The sequence below is a fragment of the Sinocyclocheilus rhinocerous genome, unplaced genomic scaffold (genome assembly GCF_001515625.1).
Source record: "Sinocyclocheilus rhinocerous isolate Xijiao unplaced genomic scaffold, SAMN03320098_v1.1 scaffold2853, whole genome shotgun sequence".
Classification (NCBI taxonomy): Eukaryota; Metazoa; Chordata; class Actinopteri; order Cypriniformes; family Cyprinidae; genus Sinocyclocheilus; species Sinocyclocheilus rhinocerous.
In genome coordinates, this window is record NW_015648473.1 from 213,246 (window position 1) to 235,389 (window position 22,144).

Below are 22,144 nucleotides of genomic sequence, written 5' to 3' on the forward strand. Positions count from 1 at the left end.
ACTTGGCTACTATTTTCAAGTTTTATATGAAATCTATATTTTTCAAAACATGTTTTATTCTAAACCTTGAAAAAACCAAAGCCATAAATCTAAACAAGTTGTGTTCCACATTTGAGGTTGATATCACAGTAGATGAGATTTCAGTAAGATTTTGTTTGGGTGTTGTACCAAACATTTCCACTAAATGAAATTCGTTTCCCTTTCTTTTCTTTTTTTCTTTTCTTCTTTTTTTCTTCTTTTTTTTTTGTCTCAAAGTCTCAAACTGTTCTCAGATTTGCCAAGATTATTAATTTTCAACTGTTTTTAAGTTTCATATTTATATTTTATTTCTATTCTATTTTATTTAGCGTTAATTTAGTTTTATTAATTTTACTTCAGTACTGCCACCAAAACATTTTTTCATTTCAATCATTGATCGTTGTAGTTTTTGTTAATATTTTGAATTAGATTTTTTTTTTTTTACATTTTGTTTTTATTTTAATTTAATTTAAAGTTATAGTCATTGTGTGTTTGTCTTTTTTTTTTTTTAAATGTCCTTATAGTTTTTATAAAATTTTAGTTTTTTTGTTTTAGTTTAGGTTTTATGATGTTGTTTGTCATTTTCATTTTTTTTTCTTTCAATTTTTTAGTATTTCTATTTTGCTTTAATTTATATTTTTGAGTTTTACTTTTATTAATTTTAGTACTTTAGTACTGCCAACAAAACATTTTAATTTTTAATTAAGTTTTGTAAGATTAAGTAATTTAATGTTCATATTTTATTTTATTTCTGTTTTGTTCTGTTCAACTTTAATTTAACTGTATTATTTTTAGTACTCTGGTACTGTACATAAATACATTTTAACAATTATAATAAATACATTTTAACAATAATAACAATAATAATAAACAATACATTTTAATTACATTTCCAAAACATCTGATTTTCATTTAAGTTTTGTAAGCGTATGTTTAAGTTTTATTTTATTTAGTTTGAGTTATTTTAGTATTTCAGCTTTAACTAAATGAAAATGAGAAACGTTCCCTTGGCAACTACAGTTGAACTAAAATAAGTTATTTTTTATGATTTTAATTTTAGCTAATGGTAATAACCCTAATATGAAGTCAAGCATTTCTCATGAAATAATTTGATCCGCTCTACATTCATTTATCTCACTGTATTCATTTCTTACTGTATGTCAGCTGTTGACTAAAGAATTTTACGAGAAACATCTGAGAAAAATGCTTCCGATTGTCCAGAAAACTCTTTGAAGAGCAACATCTGAGCACTAGTGTTTCCTGTGGGATCAGAGATGAGTGTCTTGTGAAGACGATGGGCGTTTGTGTTGTTTATAGTCTGGTGTCTGTCGTGTAACAGTGTGTGTCTGGAGTCGGCAGTACTTTAAGACGTTCCTCAGCGCCTTCCTTCTGACCGTCACGGTAGGAATCGGCATGCTGGCCGCCGTCAGACAGCTGCTGAGAGCCAGAAACTGCTCGTGGCAGTCCAACCCTGAGCAACAGTTTGAGCGCAGCCCTAAGGTAATGCGTGTGAGACCAGTAAAAAAAAATACAACTGAATTCAAATTTAAAGAAATGCTCAACCCAAAAAAAAATATTTCGAATAATATTCATGTTCATCTATTATTATTTACTCGGCTTCATGTCATTCCAAATCGATGTTATTTTAGTGTGTGTGTGTGAGAGTGTGTGAGAGTGTGTGAGAGTATGTGTGAGTGTGTGTGTGTGTGTGAGAGTGTGTGAGAGTGTGTGTGTGTGTGAGAGAGAGAGAGAGTGTGTGTGTGTGTGTGTGTGTGTGTGAGAGAGAGAGAGTGTGTGTGTGTGAGAGTGAGTGTGTGTGTATGCTTTATTTTTATTTCAGTTTTTTAGTTTTTTTTTATTTCTTATTTTATTCCTTTTATTTCAAATTTTCAGTTAAGTTTTGTATGTTTACGTTTTTCTAATTTATTTTATTTCTGTTCTATTCTATTTAGCTTTATTTTTATTTCAGTTTGTTTTATTAATTTCGTAAATTTAGTACTGCCCACAAAACATTTCTATTTTTCAATTACAATTTGTAAGTTTAAGTTTTTATGTAATAAATGTTGTATTTTTTCTGTTCTATTTATTTAGCTTTAATTTATTTATATTTCAGTTTTAGTTTTATAAATTTTAGTTCTTTAGTACTTAGGCTTTTCATATAATATTTGTATTTTATTTTATTTCACAAAATTCATATTAATAATTTTAGTATTCGTTTTATTTAACAATAACAGCACTGATCTGTATGTTTTGTTTTTCTTCTGTGGAGCACAAAAGGAGATTTTTTTTTATGTTTTGAAAGAAGTCTCTTCTGCTCACAGAGGCTGTATTTATTTGATCAGAAATACAGTAAAAACAGTAAAATTGTGAAATATTATTACAATTTAAAATGGCTGTTTTCTATGTGAATATCTGTTAAAATATAATTTATTTATGTGATGCGCAGCTGAATTTTCAGCATCATTACTCCAGTCTTCAGTGTCACATGATCTTCAGAAATCATTCTAATATGCTGATTTTTGAACATTTCTGATTATTATCACTGTTAAAAACAGTTGTGCTGCTGAATATTATTGTGGAAACATGATGCATTTTATTTTTCAGGATTCACAGTTGAATAGAAAGTTCAAAAGAGCAGCATTTATTAGAAATATAAATCCTTGTAGCATTATAAATGTCTTCACTGTCACTTTTGATCAATTTAATGCATCCTTGCTGAATAAAAAATGTATTTCTCTTTCTTTCTGATTGCAGGACTCGTCATACATCCCCACGACCAACGAGAAGACGATCACGTACAGGAGCGACGGTCTCCCGAATCAGCCGGTGGAGATGCACTCACACATGCCCAAGATGCCCCTGAGCCACGCCTGGCAGTGATGAGGGTCAAAGGTCGCTCTAGAAACGAAGCACTACCTGAATGAAAACACAATCTTTCTCTTTAAGCACTTACTTCACAAGAGCAATAGCCTTTGTGGGTTTTCTGAGGCTGTTTTTCATTCCTTTTCATTCTGTTTCTAATTTATGATGTTGAATGGCATTAAATCTCTCGTCCTGAAGCCACACAGAAAGAGACGGTGCGGTTAAACCCTTACTGATGTGGTTTAGCAGGCCAGTTTTCTGCTGAGGTACTGTTTGTTTGTGTCTGTGAGTGGATGTTAGAGTGTGTTTGTGATATTTTTACTTGCCGTACAAAACACTACAGACTCTGCTATGTTCAGAATAGCATACTGTGCATACTATTTCTTCAGTATACATGCAGAAAATACACAGATGACGGCAAAGAGCACTGTCCCACAATACAATGGGCTTGATGCTTCCAGTACAGTGATGCAACATTTGGAATTAATAATTATATTATTATTAATAATTGTATTATCAATTATTTATATTATCAATAATTTAATCCAATTATTGGGCCACAAAAGATTTAGACATTTTTTTTTATTATTATTATTTCCATTTTATTTAAAATTTATTATTTCCATTTTATTTTAATATATATATATATATATATATATTATTTTTTTCAGTCTTAGTTTTGTTAATTTTAGTACTTTAAATTCTGAAATGATAACTTGAGCAGTTGATTATTATTATTGTCATTTTTATTATTATATTGCTTTTTTTTTAAAGCAATATTCACAGTATCCACCTTATTTTGCGACACGGAAGTAAGCTATTTTCTGTGAATGTGCCAGACTTCCGCTGCTATAGTAAATACCTAGAAGAATAACAAAAGTGACATAAATGGTCAAACTATTTTTTGCTACAGACCGGTGTGTTTATGATTACTATAATACATTAAAATAATATGATAAGCAATAATATCAAAATTATATAATATATAATATTTTTGTACAGCTAAAATGACACTTGAAGTTGTTAAAAATAAGGTGGATATACAGTAGATCCTGTGCAGTGTGCTTTAACAGTGTGCCAGTATTCAGTTCTGAACATAGTGTTTAGGAAACCCTGTCATGCTGACTAGGATTAGTCTGCCACCTAGTGTTCAACACACGCTTAACCATTCCTAACAACTTTAGCAGGGGGGGCGGGGTTCTTAGTTATTTTTTTTATAGATTATGAACACAGCATTCAGGTTTATTAAATGTGTTAATATTTAAGCAGAGATCTCAGAACAGTAAGTTATTTTCCAGCACTTTTCACAGCTCACATGATTCCCTGATACAACTGGAATTTTCTTCCTCCACTAGTGTACTGTATGTGCAGATTTGCGCTTTGAGTTGTGTGTTAATTATGCACCTGCTGGTCGGTATTTATATCTGTTGTCGTGTACTACTGAGGGTCCGTTTTGTCCCGGGCCCAATATCGCAGTGATGGTACGTACCCTTGTGGTCACCATAGCATGCCTGTGGCTCTAATGAATCCAGTTTTAGCACAGTGTTTACATTGGGAAAACATCAAATGATATTTATTTTTAGGGTTTTTTTCTGTCTTTTGTTAGAAATAAATGCTTTCATGGACTTATTTTTTTTGTATAGTGTGAACAGATCTTGTACAGAGCAATATTGTTAGCCTGTGTAACACACATTTCTGTCTGATATGTGAATGTACTTGGGTAAATCAAAAACAATCCTCACACCAGCCATTCTGGTTATGCTTTGTAGCCAGTTTCGTCAAATAAATAAATATCATAATAACACAGTTCTTCAGTTAAATGGTGTCATGATTTAAGTTTTTTTGTGAATTTATTAAAGTATAAATTAAGATTATATATGAGATTCGATTTTGGTGTTGTAACGCCAAGCCAGCAGAGGGAGCCCTCGCCCGAGTACTGACCGTGCTCCACTCCCTCTGCTTCCTCTGCTTTCACTTCCTGTTTGACTCTCATATAAACTGAGACCAGTCCATGTGCTGATTGCGAAGTATTGCCAGTTTACCTGCCTTACCAAGCGTTATTCTTCCTCTGTTCCTGATTGGTTTCCTGTGTATGATTCTGCCTGACTTCTTGACTCACGGTATTTGTACTCTGTCCCTTTTGTTCTGACGCCTGATAGGACTGATGTTTGTGTTTGGACTCATTGCCTGCCTCTCCACTATTGTCTCTGCTTCTGCCCTTGTGTACGACGAACGATCTGCTTGCTTCTCTAACTTTGACCCTCTGCCTGATTATCGACATCTGTTTAAAGCCTTGACCTTTAATAAACTTCCACTCATGGATTCTAACCAAACTCCAGCGTCTCTGTTACAGGTGTGTTGTTGTAACTTAAGGAATATTGATTTTGCTGTTGCTTTTTCCCCTCTGCTGTGCTGAAGTAAAATCAGTTGCAACATGACTTATTTCTTCAATCAGGATTGAGCTAGAGTTATGTTATTTGTACTGCACATGCTCCCTCATCCTTCCTGGATGAAAGCAGCCACACGTGACCATTCCTTATGCAAAAAAAACCATTTTCATACTAAAAAAAAAAAAGCTTTTTTTTTATGACAGTCATATAATTTCAATCAGTGTCTTCCAGACGTGTAAAGAGTAACTGTAAACCATACTTGAGTAAAAGTACAGATACTTTACAGTGAAAATTACAAGTTACAAGTCACCAATTTCAAAACAACTTTCAAGTGTCTTAGAGTATCTGATTTTAACAGTACTTAAAGGGTTAGTTCACCCAAAAATGAAAATTAGCCCATAAATTACTCGCCTCCGAGGCATCCTAGGTGTATATGACTTTCTTCTTTCAGACGAATCCAGTCGGAGTTATATTAAAAATGGTCTTTAAATAAACTGCTGCAATAAAGCTAGGTGCCATGCAAAATGTAATGTGTAATTGCAACACTCATTACAAATGTAGTTGAGTAAAGAGATGTAGTGAAGAGAGTAAAAGTTGCTAATATCTTTGATACTCAGCAAATCTACAGAGTATCCAAGTACAGTGATTAATTACATTTACTCAAATACTTTACAGCTCTGGTGTTTTCTTAGTTTCTAACAGGCATGTGTCAAAGATATTGTGTCAGGTAAAAGCTTGCCATAGCATAACAAAATTGTAATTTTATGGATTAATAAAGAACATCTACGTTACGTCAGGTATCTTTCCTTTTTAGGTTAATAATCAGTTTGAGTCTAATTTGGACTAATTTACTTCTCTCTCACCCTCATTTAATCGCACCTCAGTCACATGTCTAATCAAAATCAACTGATATTTTTAGTTAATTTCTATTTATTTCTCTTTAATTATCAAATACTCTAAAACATTCAATATCACTAGTTTCTATAAGAAGCCGTCTTTAATGATCTCATACAGATTTTAATATGTGCGCAATGTCAAAACACTTTGAACACATATAGCGACTATTTTTGTGGTAAAACACCATTATTATTATTATTATTATTATTATTATTATTTTCAAGCCACAGACTATACTTTCCCCCAAAAACAGTCCATATAGCCAAGTCAAATGTGACTTTATTACCTTAAAGTAAACGGTCAGTAAATACAAACACATATGCTCAATTAAATAATAATAAATGAAAAGATAAACAAGCTGATCGAGTTCATTCGATCCTGAAATTATAAATATAGATTCAAAGTGCGACTCTGATAGACTTCAAAGCACAAATCCAACTCGATGATAAATAGAGTTTCAAGACAATCCTATGTACAATTTCACTTTGCATTGAGAAGAGTTCAGATTCACGGTCAAAGATATCAACTGCACGACTAATGTACAAAAACGCACTTCATCTCCAAATTAGGCGTATTATTATAGACTTGCTGGGTTAGAGACTTTCCGTTTCAAAATCAAGGAGCACAAACTAAAACAGTTCAGTTGGCAAAAACAGAATGATAAGACATTTGTGCAGCTGTTGAGGAATAAAATCCTTGATTTGCTTACGTAATAAAGTGCCTCGATAGACATGAGCGAATGGAGAAGATGCAGCGCAAATATGAAGGTTCAGCAGTTTGTTTCATCTTTATCTGCATTAAGAGGTTATTTTTGCCACTGTATCCAAAAAGGACTAGTTTAAATATTCAATAACACCTGAGAGAGACCTTCTGCTGATTTAAAGTTAAATATGATCAAAATTGGCGTCTCTTGGCCTTCGCGTAATTTCACTGCGCACACCGAGATTTAGTGCGTTCACGCTCTTGAAAATAAAGGCTGTTTAATGAACATTCCTGGTTCTTTGAAGACCAAAAATGATCAAAAACCACTTTTTGTATAGAGTTCTCGAGTTGCTACACTCTTAAAAATAAAAGTTCTTTAATGGTTCCATAAAGAACGTTTAACATCCATTACGCAAAAGATTCTATATAATGGGAAAAAGAGTTCTTTAGATTTTTAAAACGTTCTTTAAACTAAGAAAAAAAATAGTTTTAAGAACTTTAAGCTGAAAGGTTCTTTGAGGAACCAAAAGTGGTGGTTCTATCGCATCGCTGCGAAAAACACCATTTGGAACGTTTATCTTTAAGAGTGTTCTTTGAAGATTAATATGGCTGATGTTTTATAGGTTCTGCAGATCCGTGTTTTACGTTCTTTAAAGAACACATATAGCGACTATTTTTGTGGTAAAACACCATTATTATTATTATTATTATTATTATTATTATTATTATTATTATTATTATTATTATTATTATTATTTTCAAGCCACAGACTATACTTTCCCCCAAAAACAGTCCATATAGCCAAGTCAAATGTGACTTTATTACCTTAAAGTAAACGGTCAGTAAATACAAACACATATGCTCAATTAAATAATAATAAATGAAAAGATAAACAAGCTGATCGAGTTCATTCGATCCTGAAATTATAAATATAGATTCAAAGTGCGACTCTGATAGACTTCAAAGCACAAATCCAACTCGATGATAAATAGAGTTTCAAGACAATCCTATGTACAATTTCACTTTGCATTGAGAAGAGTTCAGATTCACGGTCAAAGATATCAACTGCACGACTAATGTACAAAAACGCACTTCATCTCCAAATTAGGCGTATTATTATAGACTTGCTGGGTTAGAGACTTTCCGTTTCAAAATCAAGGAGCACAAACTAAAACAGTTCAGTTGGCAAAAACAGAATAAGACATTTGTGCAGCTGTTGAGGAATAAAATCCTTGATTTGCTTACGTAATAAAGTGCCTCGATAGACATGAGCGAATGGAGAAGATGCAGCGCAAATATGAAGGTTCAGCAGTTTGTTTCATCTTTATCTGCATTAAGAGGTTATTTTTGCCACTGTATCCAAAAAGGACTAGTTTAAATATTCAATAACACCTGAGAGAGACCTTCTGCTGATTTAAAGTTAAATATGATCAAAATTGACGTCTCTTGGCCTTCGCGTAATTTCACTGCGCACACCGAGATTTAGTGCGTTCACGCTCTTGAAAATAAAGGCTGTTTAATGAACATTCCTGGTTCTTTGAAGACCAAAAATGATCAAAAACCACTTTTTGTATAGAGTTCTCGAGTTGCTACACTCTTAAAAATAAAAGTTCTTTAATGGTTCCATAAAGAACGTTTAACATCCATTACGCAAAAGATTCTATATAATGGGAAAAAGAGTTCTTTAGATTTTTAAAACGTTCTTTAAACTAAGAAAAAAAATAGTTTTAAGAACTTTAAGCTGAAAGGTTCTTTGAGGAACCAAAAGTGGTGGTTCTATCGCATCGCTGCGAAAAACACCATTTGGAACGTTTATCTTTAAGAGTGTTCTTTGAAGATTAATATGGCTGATGTTTTATAGGTTCTGCAGATCCGTGTTTTACGTTCTTTAAAGTACCAGACTGGTTTTCGAAGGAATTTGAGAATAAAAAGTCATGTTTCGGCTCTATTTAGAGCCTTTATCATTAAGAACGCATGTTCTCTTGCTCTTTTCAGGGGCCGTTCTGGACGGGTTCTGTGTTGTGGATCATTTCCGGTGACTGGCAGGCTGGGCTGCCCGGTACACTCTGTTCGCTGTCGGTATCGCTGCCCTTCTTAACCCCGCTGGAGCCGGGCTCGCAGGCGCTGTGCGTTTTCACGTGTTTACTGAGATGGTCGCTTCGCATGAAGCGCTTGTTGCACACCAGACAGGCGAATCTCTTTTCCCCGGTGTGTGTGCGTAAATGCCGCTGGAGCTCGTCGGACCTGGTGAAGCGCTTCCCGCAGAACAGCCAGTTACAGACGAACGGCCTCTCGCCGGTGTGCCAACGCAAATGCGCTTTGAGGTGCGATGTCTTCCCGTATACCTTCCCGCAACCCGGGATGTGGCAGCTGTGGAGCCCCTTTCTGCGCAGACTGGCCCCCGCGGGCCCCAGCAGCTCCGCCTCATGACAGTTCGGGCAGTCGCAGGTCGCTCTGCCGGAGTACCGCCGGTTGGATGAGCGCGGAGACCCGACAAGCGGTACCACTGGAGGCCCGGCTAAAACTGCACTGTTAGTACCTAGGTTGGTTTCTGGGTAAGTGGCGGACAAAACCGGTTTGAATCCGTCCATCAGGTGCTGCCCACCTGTGAGGAGATGCGGAGACGGACTGGCGCTGAACGCGGAGTGAGTGAGGGAGGAATAGTCTGAGTTGTACCCGCCCAAGGGTGAATGCAAAGAGGTCTGGAGCGCGGCGCCGTTTGCGCTTTGAACATCAATCCAACCGTTGCCCACATCCCACCAGGAGGACCCGCCACCGGCGCTCACGTCCCCGGCGGAGATGCCAGCGTGCGTGGATTTGAACCACGTCTCATACGGGTGCGCGACGCTCATCCTCGGGTAAATCCCCTGCAGAGTGTCCACTTTCGAGATGAAGACCGACTGCGCGCTCGCGTCCTGAGAACTGTTGGCGACTGAAGTTTGAAACACAGGATAGTCGTTTCCAAACGGACTGGTGGAGGTGTTTGTGCCCGTTAAGGAGAACGAGCTGTTGGCGCTGAACGAGTCGTTTCGCTGCGCGCCGAACGGGGAGAGAGAACAGCTGCTGGGTGATGCGCGTTTCCACGGGTGAAAACCTCCTTTTCCAAACGAGCCGCCGTCCGAGGAGGGACTCGAGCTCCCGATTTTGTTACAGGTCGCTGCTAACATGGCCAGTGGAGTGGATCCAACCCTCGGTTCCTCCTGTGACCACAAAAACATTTACATTTACTTCCATGCGTTTAGAAGACGCCTTTATCCAAAGCGACTTCCAAAAGAAGATCAAAAGACCCAACAATAATTGGTGATATTGTTTACAAAGCAGATAGGTGATCAAGGACTTTTCCCTTTGAAACATATCAAAATATGGTCAAGCATAACGTGAAATAAAGAGCTGCAAGTGCCCGTTTTGCACATTTTCCCGCAATAAACTTTTTAGACACAATTGATTTGTTCATGGGAATAATGCAATCGAAATTTAATCACATATTACCTTTTTGCATTTAATTGATTTGCTTTGGCACAATTTAAGTATAGTTCTACAAAGCAAAGAGTTGCAATTGTACTAAAATCTCAATCCATTGTACTAATATTCTTGCATTAAACTTTTCAGAATCCGTAATGCCATCAGATGCTCTTTTCATAAAAAATAAAGCTTCCCGTTAAAGCCAGAAGGAGTTTGACAGTCTTATACTATAGGAGAAGCTATACCGTTTTGGTGTTTTTAAAGAACACAGGAACCAAAACAAAACACCGATCTGAAGAACCTAATCAAACAGCAGTAACTTTTTACTTTCCAGATTGTGTTTTTTTTTATATATATATAATTACAGGATTATTTGGTGAAAGTCTTCAAAGGAATGTTCAACGAATATTATTTTTAAAGAACACTTATTTTCAGGATTATACCATATGCTCCTGCAATCCGAATGCAACTCGACAGCATTACGCAGAATTACGCACAAGCATGCTTGTAGCCTAATGTAAATACACAGCAAATAAACTTTAAACAACCTTAAATTGTTCTCATTTCAGCTGAAAATCCACTCGAGAGCGGTACCTTTACTCACCCCAAGAAGTGAAGTTGCCATCACCTGTGAAAGCTCTTCTCATTTATAAGTCCCTCGGCTGTTTTGGAGACTTTCACCGCCCACCGCTGCACAAATGCGCTCGGCTCGGGCTTTGAAGATCCGGCAGATCCCGCGCGACCAATCAGATCGGCCGAAACTCTCCGGAACTCTGCGTTCGGCGATGATGTAATCGGCGGAGCTCTCGGTGACGCGTTGCCCGGTAGAGTGGGAGGGGCGAGAGAGCTAGTGAACCTTTCGAGGACCTTTTTTTTGTTTTAATTGTTGGGGAAACCCATGTAAGGATAACTAATGAGATTTTTTTTTTTTCGCTGCGCACAATTCAACACTAACTTTCATAATCTGAATATGACATTTTTTTTACAGTGCATGTTTTTGTTTTTTTTTTCTTCAGGATCTGTGTTTTCAGGGGTTGTGCGTGCATGTTGAATTCTGGTCGGAGGGCGTGCCGGGAAACTCGAGGGAGTGTAAGTGGGTGTTGCACGTGCAGCTTCACAAACAAGAGGAGATGAACTTCATCCACGAGCTCTTTCCTCTTTCCTCTCATTCACAACACAGATTCATGTGTGCTTAATCCACAGGCAGTCCCGAGCTCCAGTTCTGACCTGATTTACTCGTATTCATGTAGATCATTTTAAACCTAATCTATACAGTTGTTGTGCAACTTTCCAGTTAAACATAATTGCAAGCGTTGCGAAGTGATTTCCAGTGCTTCCATTATGTATTCTTTTGTACTTCTAATGCATTCATTACAGATTATAAAATTTTAGTGTAAGAAGAGATGAATTTGAGATTCACTGCATGATTTGAGAAGGTCACAAAGAGCGTTCTGGGCTTCAGGAAGCAAGAAAACATGCCCATCTGTACAATAATATATAGGCTAGTTCATTTGATCACGATCACAAATAATTATTTAGTGATCTACATAGCGTATAGCCTATATATTTTTATCTGCATGTTTAAACATTTATTTGCAACTTTTACAAAACGTTTAATAATTTTTTTTTCTCCCTAAAACTTTCTATTTATTTCCAGGTCGATTTTTTGACCAGGAAAACAAATGCACATTAGTGATCTAACAGTAACTGTATGCAGTGCACGTGGACACCATGCGTTTCATTTGACTTTCAAATTTAATAAAGAGGTGAGCTTTAATCACATGCTATTTTATTTGTTTGATATTAATGTTCGATCATAACAGGGCAGCGGGAAAGGTTAATTAAAATCACGCGCGGGATCAATGCAGTTTTAGGATCATCACAATTATAGAAAATTAATTTAGAGCGCGAGACTCGGTCAAAAGCATCACAGACTCGTTTGGTTGCATATATAATCACGCAAAATATTTTTCTCATTTTGGCCAGCATTATTCGTAAAATGTTCATTTATTTTCTGTGTTTATTTTTCTCTAAATCTTTTTAATTTCAGGAAACGCGACCTATAAATGATACATATTTTAGTAAAAATGGTTTTCCAATGGAACATGTGTCTTGTTATTCTGTATTTTATATATATTGTATATTCTTAAAATATTTTATGTACTCTCATTTACTCTTGGAAACACTGGATAAATAGCCTACTCGTGAGGAACCTGTTCTCATAATAAGCGCGTTAACACGGACCACCGAGCACCGACAAAACGCACCGACAGAGAGAGGGGGGGAATAGGGGGGCTTTAATTGTCTCCTTGTTGGTTTTTGAGAAAACGTAAAATATCTCTCCAGAAATGCACAGAGAACCCGTTTAGTATCCTGTAATTACATGACAATTAAAGGGATAGTTCACCCAAAAATGAAAATTCTGTCATCATTTACTGACCCTCATGTTGTTCCAAACCTGTATGAGTTGCTTTCTTATGTTGAACACAAAAGAAGATATTTTGAAGATTGCTGGTAATCAAACAGTTGGTGGTTGCCATTGACTTCCATAGTAGGAAAAAAATACTATGGAAGTAAATGGCAACCACCAACATAAGAAAGCAACTCATACAGGTTTGGAACGACATGAGGGTGAGTAAATGATGACAGAATTTTCATTTTTGGGTGAACTATCCCTTTAAGGCCAATCACGAGGAATCAAATTTGTTGAGTGGAAACCAAAGGGGGAAAAAAAGTATTTTGCAGTTTGTGATCAGATGTACCTAATTTAAAACGGAAAAGATTGAATAATAACAATTAAACACAAAAAATAAAAAACAAAAATGGATATTGAGGTTTATATTAGGCATTAGATCAGGGGCTTGAGATCCACTTTCCTGCAGAGTTTAGCTCCGACTTTGATAAACTCACCCGTCTGTAACTCTCTAGGGATCCTTATTTAGCTCGTTCAGGGTCGGAGCTAAACTCTGCAGGAAAGTGGATCTCAAGCCCCTGATCTAATGCCTATAATATAAACCTCGTATGGCTCTCAAGGGCCAGAGTTGGTTTCAGGTAGCACCATATTTACTTAGCATCAGAATCAGAAAGAGCTTAATGTGTTTACACACACAAGGAATTCGTCTTGGTGTCAGGAGCTTCCAGTACAGAAAGTACAGACATAGTGCAGACATACATATGATTTAAGGTAATAAAACACTAATAATAAAGAGAATAGACAATAAATAAAACAAATTATAATTATAACAATATAGTAATAAAATATAGAGAAAAAAATTGTGAATGTCCATATGTGCTATTTACAGATGAAAAGTTTTGATATGTTATTTACAGATGTACAGTCCTGAGATGTGTTATGTGTTGTTAAGGTGGAATATGGCCTGGCGGAAACTGAACCACCAACATAAGAAAGCAACTCATACAGGTTTGGAACGACATGAGGGTGAGTAAATGATGACAGAATTTTCATTTTTGGGTGAACTATCCCTTTAAGGCCAATCACGAGGAATCAAATTTGTTGAGTGGAAACCAAAGGGGGAAAAAAAGTATTTTGCAGTTTGTGATCAGATGTACCTAATTTAAAACGGAAAAGATTGAATAATAACAATTAAACACAAAAAATAAAAAACAAAAATGGATATTGAGGTTTATATTAGGCATTAGATCAGGGGCTTGAGATCCACTTTCCTGCAGAGTTTAGCTCCGACTTTGATACAACACATCTGAACAAGCTAATCAAGGTTTACTTGAAGGTTACAGGCAGGAACACACACAAGGAATTCGTCTTGGTGTCAGGAGCTTCCAGTACAGAAAGTACAGACATAGTGCAGACATACATATGATTTAAGGTAATAAAACACTAATAATAAAGAGAATAGACAATAAATAAAACAAATTATAATTATAACAATATAGTAATAAAATATAGAGAAAAAAATTGTGAATGTCCATATGTGCTATTTACAGATGAAAAGTTTTGATATGTTATTTACAGATGTACAGTCCTGAGATGTGTTATGTGTTGTTAAGGTGGAATATGGCCTGGCGGAAACTGAGGGACTGAAGCACAGCGTAGTTTAACAACATACCGACTCTTCAGCAGACAAAACACATAAAACAGGTTTGAAAGTTAGGAATTGTGAAAATTACACAATGTAGGACCTTTATACAGTGCGTGCCTTTGTAAAAATACTGTTTATGCTTCACTGCCTCGTTTTCATTGGCGTTAAATTCAATAGTCAAACCTGATTACGGCCAAGAAGTAATACATCAAGTAATCTGCTTATGATTCCGTATAAGTTCATTTGAGTATATTTTATTTTCAGGCAGTTTTTTTTTCTTATAAACTTTATTTTATTCTATTAAATTGAAATAAGTAGAAACCTTCCTTCCCAGAATGCATCTGTAAATGTGTGTGTGTGTGTGTGTGTGTGTGTGCAGTATCTAAACAGGATTGACAGCTTCCTCTTATTATCCTCTTGTGAGGGAGTGTCTCGTCCTGAGGACATACTGGTGGAAATTATTCACTGTCATCACGAGAGAACGAGTGTGTGTGAAGTTTGTGAGATGACAGAAAAGTGTTGCAGTAACAACAAACTCTGATTTATAATGTAAACATAACATGACTTTAAGTGTCAAAAAGGAGACTGAATATTTACACTGCTCTTTTCCATATGATACATATACAAGGCACATGATATCCAAGAGGAGGATTTCTTAATAATTTGGTCTGTTTCACACACAAAGCCTTTTTATTACTTTAGAAGGCTTTTATGACATGTTTATGGTGCTTTTAGAGCTTGGTAGCATCTGTCCTCATTCAGTTTCCTTGTATGGAAAAGAGCAGATGTCTAAAATTTGAGTAAATGATGAGAGAATTTAAATATTTGTCTAAATGAACACTTTAATTACAGTCCAGTGTTGTTTTAGTATTGTTTAGATACTATTAAAGTTTTTATTAATATTTTGAATCAGTTTTTATTTTTATGTTTTCTGCTCTGTTGTAAGGCCTGTTAAATCCTGAGTGAATCTAAGAGAGAGAAAGACGGATCTGCAGGGAATCGAAGAGACGACAGGTTGAATTATGGGTCCGCGGCGACAATCACATCCCCCATCATAACATGATCATCTAAATCAGGAGCCCTGATACCATTTTTGAGTCAACGACTGCCTGCGTCCTTCCATGACACTAAAGTATGTGGCTTGTGGAAGTTTATTATTATAGGGATGTGTGTGATTTGAGGCTGTAGTGTATTATACATTATACTGTGTGTGTGTGTGTGTGTGTGTGTGTCGCTCTGGTTTAATCAAAGCCTTCTTATTGACAATCATTCTGTGGATGTTGTAAGCAGTTGCTGTCCAAGGTTAAATTAAATTGCAGTACGTCAGATTTTCTTTGTGAACGGAGCAAAAGAGAAAGATGGATAGATGGGTAGAGAGAGAGAGGGGGGGAAAGGCGATAGATAGAGACAGAGAAAGTGAATCTTCCTCTAGCGTGATAAATGTGAATCCTGATCAACACAAGAGCGCCATTAAGTCGTTCATCACAGGCATGATTTAAATGGTCATCACATCTGCAGTCTCGCACACATGTAGTGCACACGTATGTTCGGTAGTGTGTGTGCTGTGTGTAGTAAGGAAGAATCAATAAAATTTTAGATTCATAGTGTCATTGGATAAATAGTCAGTATTATGTAACAGGATTATGCAAAAGCATAATTAAATTGCTGGCTGCTTTGGCAAACAGCCTGCAATAAATCTGCAATAAAAAGCTTGAGTGAATGAGTGAGTTGTAGTGGTTTTAATAATTAAGGAAACCAAATGAAGTTATAATTATAAATTAAGGATATTAAGCACCCAAGTTTGCAGGTTTAATCCTGTGTATAGATAACTCAACGCAATTGCCTATGAAAGAATCATTTAACAGTTGCTCCAGAACTTACAGTAAGTGTAAAAGTGAGAATTAAAGTTGTGTTTGTGTGATTAACAGTATGCAATGTCTTTCAGAATTGCAATTTCTTAAAGGGGTCATATGATGCGATTTCAATTTTTCCTTTCTCTTTGGGTCGCGTTTTCACGCCTACACAGTTCCACAAACATCTTCACGACTTTTAAAACAAAACGTTAGATTTTCATATATAACTGAGACATGTAACTGTAATAGTTTAAAGTGCTTTTCTTTTCTCGTTGTTACGTTTGCTGACATTCGTAGCGGAAAGCACTCAGCACTGTTGCTATAGTTACCGGCACACGCGATTTCTTCTAGCGAGTGTTTTTTTTGTTTGTTTGTTTGTTTTTTGGCAGTGCGCACTCTGTAATAATCTAACCTTTGTTAAATTATAATGATTATTTCCACTCGAAGATTTCGCTTCGGGTTCGAGGTCACGCGAATTTGCCGCATTGACCAACACAAAGCAACTTGGTTTTAAAGTGACTTTCCGTTACAGATTTGCGCAAAACTTTTGCGATATTTTATAAATGTCAATTAAAAACTATTGCGAAATGACTTCATAAACTTCACACTAAAACTTAATTTTTTCCTCTCGCGATAAGTCATGGCGACGAATGTTGGTAGGTTTAGTATATCACAGCCACCGCACTAGCCATTATTTTTAATCAAAGGAAACGTAGGTGTGTATCTTTAGCGAAGCAGCGTGGAGAGCCGCTTTCTGGGACTTTTACGTACACCATGTGACCTGTAAATGCAAAAAAAACTGTTTCCATTGCCTGAAAAACCACCTCATGCGAGCGTAAAAACTTTTTTTTGCAAAATATGGGAGTTTTTGCGAAATTGCCATGTTTCCATTGGGCGTATTTTCAATTTGCAGTTTCAATTTGCGCAATTTGAAGGATAATGGAAATGCAGCTAATGTGATATGCTTCATACGCTACGCAATAGACCTTTTTTGCCATCGAAATGTCTCTAACGTGACTACACCTTAACATCTAAATAGCCTATAGCAGGCAGGCAGACTTGCTACCAGGTAAGACAGTTCTTATAACATCATAACTAAGATACAACTCAGTCAGATATGCTGTTCTGACAAGATAGGAATCACAGTTTTTGTCTTCCAGACTTCCTGATGGAATGGATATCAGTTCTGTGTGGATGCAGGAAATGAAGTCATCAACATGGATAGTTCATGGAACTAATATGCTGCAGTTAAGTGATATTATTGTTTATTAATAAGAATTAATAAACAGTCAGAATCAGTGTTGGGGGTAATGCATTATAAGTAACGTTAGTTACATTATCAGATTACTTTTTTCAAGTAACTAGTAAAGTAACGCATTACTTTTTAATTCACAAGAAAATATTGGAGTTACATTTTCAAATAAGTAACTCCAGTTACTTTGTTTTCCCATGTATTGACTGACAGCTCTCCTGTCCTCATGTTGAGAGAAATCAGGAGTGAGTGCAGAGGCGTTGTGTGAACATGATGCTACTGTAGATTTAGACTAAATGTCAACATGCATTTACTCATCTCACAGATTCAGTGTTCCTCAAAATGAATAAAAACAGTGAAATGCGAACTCAGAATATGATGCAATCCTGCAATAATTAAATGTTAAATAACACTAATATCCTTTATGCATTTAATCCCATTTTTAAACCAGTGTCTTTGCTGCTGACCTTTGATGATCCAATTCAACCATACTAAGCAAAAACGACTTTAGTTAAACATCACATTTGAGTTTCATTTTATTTAATTTTTTTATTGCTGAAGAGCGTTGAACTTTCTTCTCCTGCATCCTGTTCTCTAATGCAATCCAGAATGGCAGCACAGCTGAAAGGTTTGTTTGTTTGTAGATGTGAATTTACATTTTCTTCAGCCTGAGGCTTATTCATATAAATTTTGGTGTGAAAAGGCTTTTACATTTGCCAAAAATATAACTTTTTTTATACTAAAAACAAACAAGCAAGCCCCGCCCAGATTAAAATAATAACGCAAATGTAACGTAATGCATAACTTTCCATAAAAAGTAACATAATTAGTTACTTTTTTAGGGAGCAACGCAATATTGTATTGCATTGCTTTTAAAAGAAAGTTTCCCCAACACGAATCCTTGCAATGACTGGGAAAAAGTGTCCTAATCAAGCTGAATTCACCATTTATGTACATAATGCTGATGCATCAAAATACATTGCGGCTCTCGGTGCCAAACAGATCTCAGCCTCTCTGTTGACAGTGTTATTTACATCGCAATAAACCTTATCTCATTGACGCCTCAGAAACACTTTCAGATTCATGATGGAGGCCTTTTTGTTTTCTCACACTCTTAATTAAAACTTATTGAGAGGATGAGTTGAATTGAATCTTATTGATCTGATACAAGGTGCCTTCAGTGTCTCAGAGTTGCTCTGAGAGACTGTCGCACTTTATTTTATTTATTCTAGGATGAATTTATGGACGGTCTGATCGATGAAAGGATGGATTAATAGGCTGATTGAAACAGTTCTTCCCGTCACATTCATCACCTCGTTTTACAGTAACATCAATGCAGGGCGGTTCATGCATAGCTAGTCAGATCTAGGGTCCTGCTGTCAAGTTCCTCAACCAATAAACTCTGCCGGAGGTCAGCAGACGAGGTCGCTTAAACACGTCTAAATTAGCCAGAGCCTTTTATGTGTCTTTATTTGTCCTCAGGGATGGTTAGGACGGTGTTTTGGACAGTAGTGGACAGTAAGTGGACGATGGTCCCTATGGGATCTTTTTACCCATTAATACAGCCTCTACTCTCCTCCTCTGCCCCAGTGACCTCTGGACAATAAAACAATATTATCTGTCAGCAGAATGAAGGAGGGGGGCAATTAGCAGCTTTTGTCCCAGCGGCGTGTTTAGAGACGAACCCCGAGAGGTTAAAGTCTCTGATTAAAGACCCAAATGAAGACGACCGCTGCCTGGCGCTTGCATGCGGGTCTTAACGTCTGTCCTCTGGCGAGTGTTTATCCCACCTGGCTGTGTTTGTCAAAAGGGGTTAAATGACATAAGTGGGTTAATCCGTGAAAGCCTTTGGTTTTTCACATATGTTCTTTGTCGGTGTGGCTTGTGAAGGCCTCAGTATTAGCCTCGTTCAGCTCAGGCCGGTGAAAGGAAATGCTTATGAATAGATGCAATTCTCACACTACAGAAGAGAATGTGCCATCTGAAACCCTGATATTAGCCGCTTTTGTGGTTAATCCTCTCTAAGTGTGTGTGAGAGGAACAGACGGGCTTCTCAGGTGAATGTTCTGGCACAGGTTGACATCATTGTTTCTCAGTGCATTTCTCCTGAATTCATTTTCTTCATTAGTCGATGCATGTGAATTTTATTCTTCCCTTTTTTAGATCCTTCTATTCTTATTTCCCATTTTTGCCCAATTGCAGCTATCCACTTTTTAATTTGATCTTTATTAGAAGATTTAAGCTAGTATTGTTTAGAACAGTGACTGTGTTTGGAATACAGTAACGTGTACTGCATACTGCACAGTATATACTATGAACTGCATGTCTAACTTTTAAACATAATATGTGGATCTATGCGGTACGCAACAACGAATACTTCAAACAGTAATATGTCACCAGGGTGTGTGCCATTTGGAAATTAATTGAGAATTACCTTTAAATTACAATTCAGTTCCTGAATTTGAATTGAGTATCTATCTATCTATCTATCTATCTATCTATCTATCTATCTATCTATTGTATCGTTCCATCTGTGCATCCATCCGTCCGTCCGTCCATCCATCCGTCCATCCATCCATCCATCCATCCATCCATCCATCCATCCATCCATCCATCCATCCGTCCATCCATCCGTCCATCCGTCCGTCCGTCCGTCCATCCATCAGTCCATCCACCTATCTTTCCATCCATCTATCAGTCCATCCACCTATCTTTCCATCCATCCATCAAAGTGATTGTGATATATTCTCCTCTATAGTATATATATATTTTTTGATCAGTTTATACTCTCATTCAGTCATTTGGCTACATTTCATTCCAGCAGCAGGCGTGTGAGTGTATAGTGTGCGCTGCACTGAGTGCCGTTCCCGTCTGACGTTGTTGGATGGAGATCAGATGTGTGTAAACACGCAGATGTGTCCATCCATCCGTCCATCCGTCCGTCCATCCGTCCATCCATCCATCCATCCGTCCATCCATCCATCCATCCATCCATCGTTCTATCTGAAGATAAGACGAAGATGTTTCGTCATCAACATGCACTGAATGGTAATTTATTGTTTGTCTGGCACATTTACTATAGATAGATAATTGAAATAATTGAGACATTTTTATAGTTACTTGGAAGTAACATTCCAGTGTGTGTGTGTGTGTGTGTGTGTGTGTGTGTGTTTGAACTGTTTTTTTTTTCTAGGCATTTACGTTTGTCTGTCTGTCAGGTTGATGGAGAGATAGAAAACCAGAGATGAGTTACAGAGATGAGAGATAAAGTGCAAACACAGAGTGTCTGGATTGAGGAGCATTAGATGGAGTGTGAATGTAAATCTCCTCAGTCAGGAGTTGTTCTAGAAGTGATTGTGTGAGTATAATGGAGACTCTCTCTGCTCACCGATGCCTTTCATAAATAAAGAAGTGGACAGCAGCACTTTTGTTAACATTTACTCGCGCTGTGCCACATTGGCGCCCTTGACTTCCACTTCAGAAAATTGTTGCCCCATCAGAGCACAGCCAGAGAAAGCTGACAGGTAATGGTTAAGGTGATAACTGCTCCGATTTCATCAACTGTCTGCTCCATCTCTGTCGCTCCCTCTTATTGTGGGTGTGCTGTTTGGAGGGAAACTCTCCGAAAGATTAGAAATCAGATGAGAACCACGCTCACTTCTCTGATGGAGGAGAAAAAGAGCGATATTTAGACATCAGCCATCACAGAGCGAAAGATTAAATGATGCCGTCCAATCTGGCAGAGCAATCGCACTCGCCGCACCGCTCTCACATTTTTACTAGTGTAGTAAAATAGATTGCATCAAACCACTGTATTTAACTGTGATTTACGGTGCTGTTGGAAATCTGTGTGCATGTCAAGTTTACCAGCAGAAGCGTCCGTCCCCGTGTGAGTGACAGCTGCTCCATCGCCATGGCAGCGGAATCTCGCCGGTGCTGATGCTGGGCTACGCGGTTGTCATGGCATCTGGAGGAACACTCAACTTTTCAAGCAGGAATGCTAAAATTGAAAGGTGTCTAAACTGTTATTATGTGCTATTTGGCAGTTGAACGTGTGCATCAAAGCGTGAAGAGAAAAACACGGGGGGGAAAAGCAGATAGGATGTGACGGATCACACTGAAGCCTTTCAGCCATGCTAAAACCATCACACCGTATACTATAATGATATTAAAATAATATGATTATTGTTGTGATTGTTGTTATCTTTAAGAAAGATGCCTTATCAAGCTCCTAATCCGTTAAATTTTATTGTTTACGAGAAAAAAGCACAATTTGTCTTCCTTTTGAATATAATCAATTAAATTTTATTTGTATATCAGTGTTATTTTAGTATCAGTCAGATACTATTGCAGTTTTCATCAATATTTCGATGTATTTTATTTTGTATTTTATCTTTTCATTTTAATTAATTAAAATTTTAAATCTAGTTACAATGCATGTATATAAACCTTAAAGGGGTCATATGATGCTGCTAAAAAGAACATTATTTTGTGTATTTGGTGTAATGAATTGAGCAGAGGCTGGGGGATAAAGTGAGAAACGGCCGGAGGGCTAGAGTGAGCAGAAGCGGCGGATTCGACGAAGGAGCGTCCGGCTGGCTTGCGGCAACCACATGTGACGACCCCGGGCTGGACTCCGCTTCGTCCACG

At 37.0% G+C, this 22,144-nt stretch overlaps 2 protein-coding genes across 2 annotated transcripts in view; one reads left to right on the top strand and one right to left on the bottom strand.

Moving 5' to 3' along the window:
• Positions 1–3,378, top strand: part of LOC107709728 (integrin beta-8-like) — a 29,044-nt gene extending 25,666 nt beyond the window's left edge. Inside the window, exons 14-15 of the mRNA XM_016514322.1 lie at positions 1,358–1,518; positions 2,773–3,378. Of these exons, the coding sequence (XP_016369808.1) occupies positions 1,358–1,518; positions 2,773–2,898 (287 nt within the window). The 3' untranslated portion in view covers positions 2,899–3,378. The remainder of the gene's footprint in view (positions 1–1,357; positions 1,519–2,772) is intronic.
• A 5,245-nt stretch (positions 3,379–8,623) lies between these two features.
• Positions 8,624–11,012, bottom strand: LOC107709724 (transcription factor Sp8-like). Its single transcript, XM_016514316.1, has 2 exons — positions 10,936–11,012; positions 8,624–10,069 (listed from the first exon to the last, which is right to left on the bottom strand). The coding sequence occupies exons 1-2, from the start codon at positions 10,954–10,956 to the stop codon at positions 8,861–8,863; spliced, it is 1,230 nt and encodes a 409-aa protein (XP_016369802.1). The 5' UTR covers positions 10,957–11,012; the 3' UTR covers positions 8,624–8,860.
• Between the last annotated feature and the right edge of the window lie 11,132 nt (positions 11,013–22,144).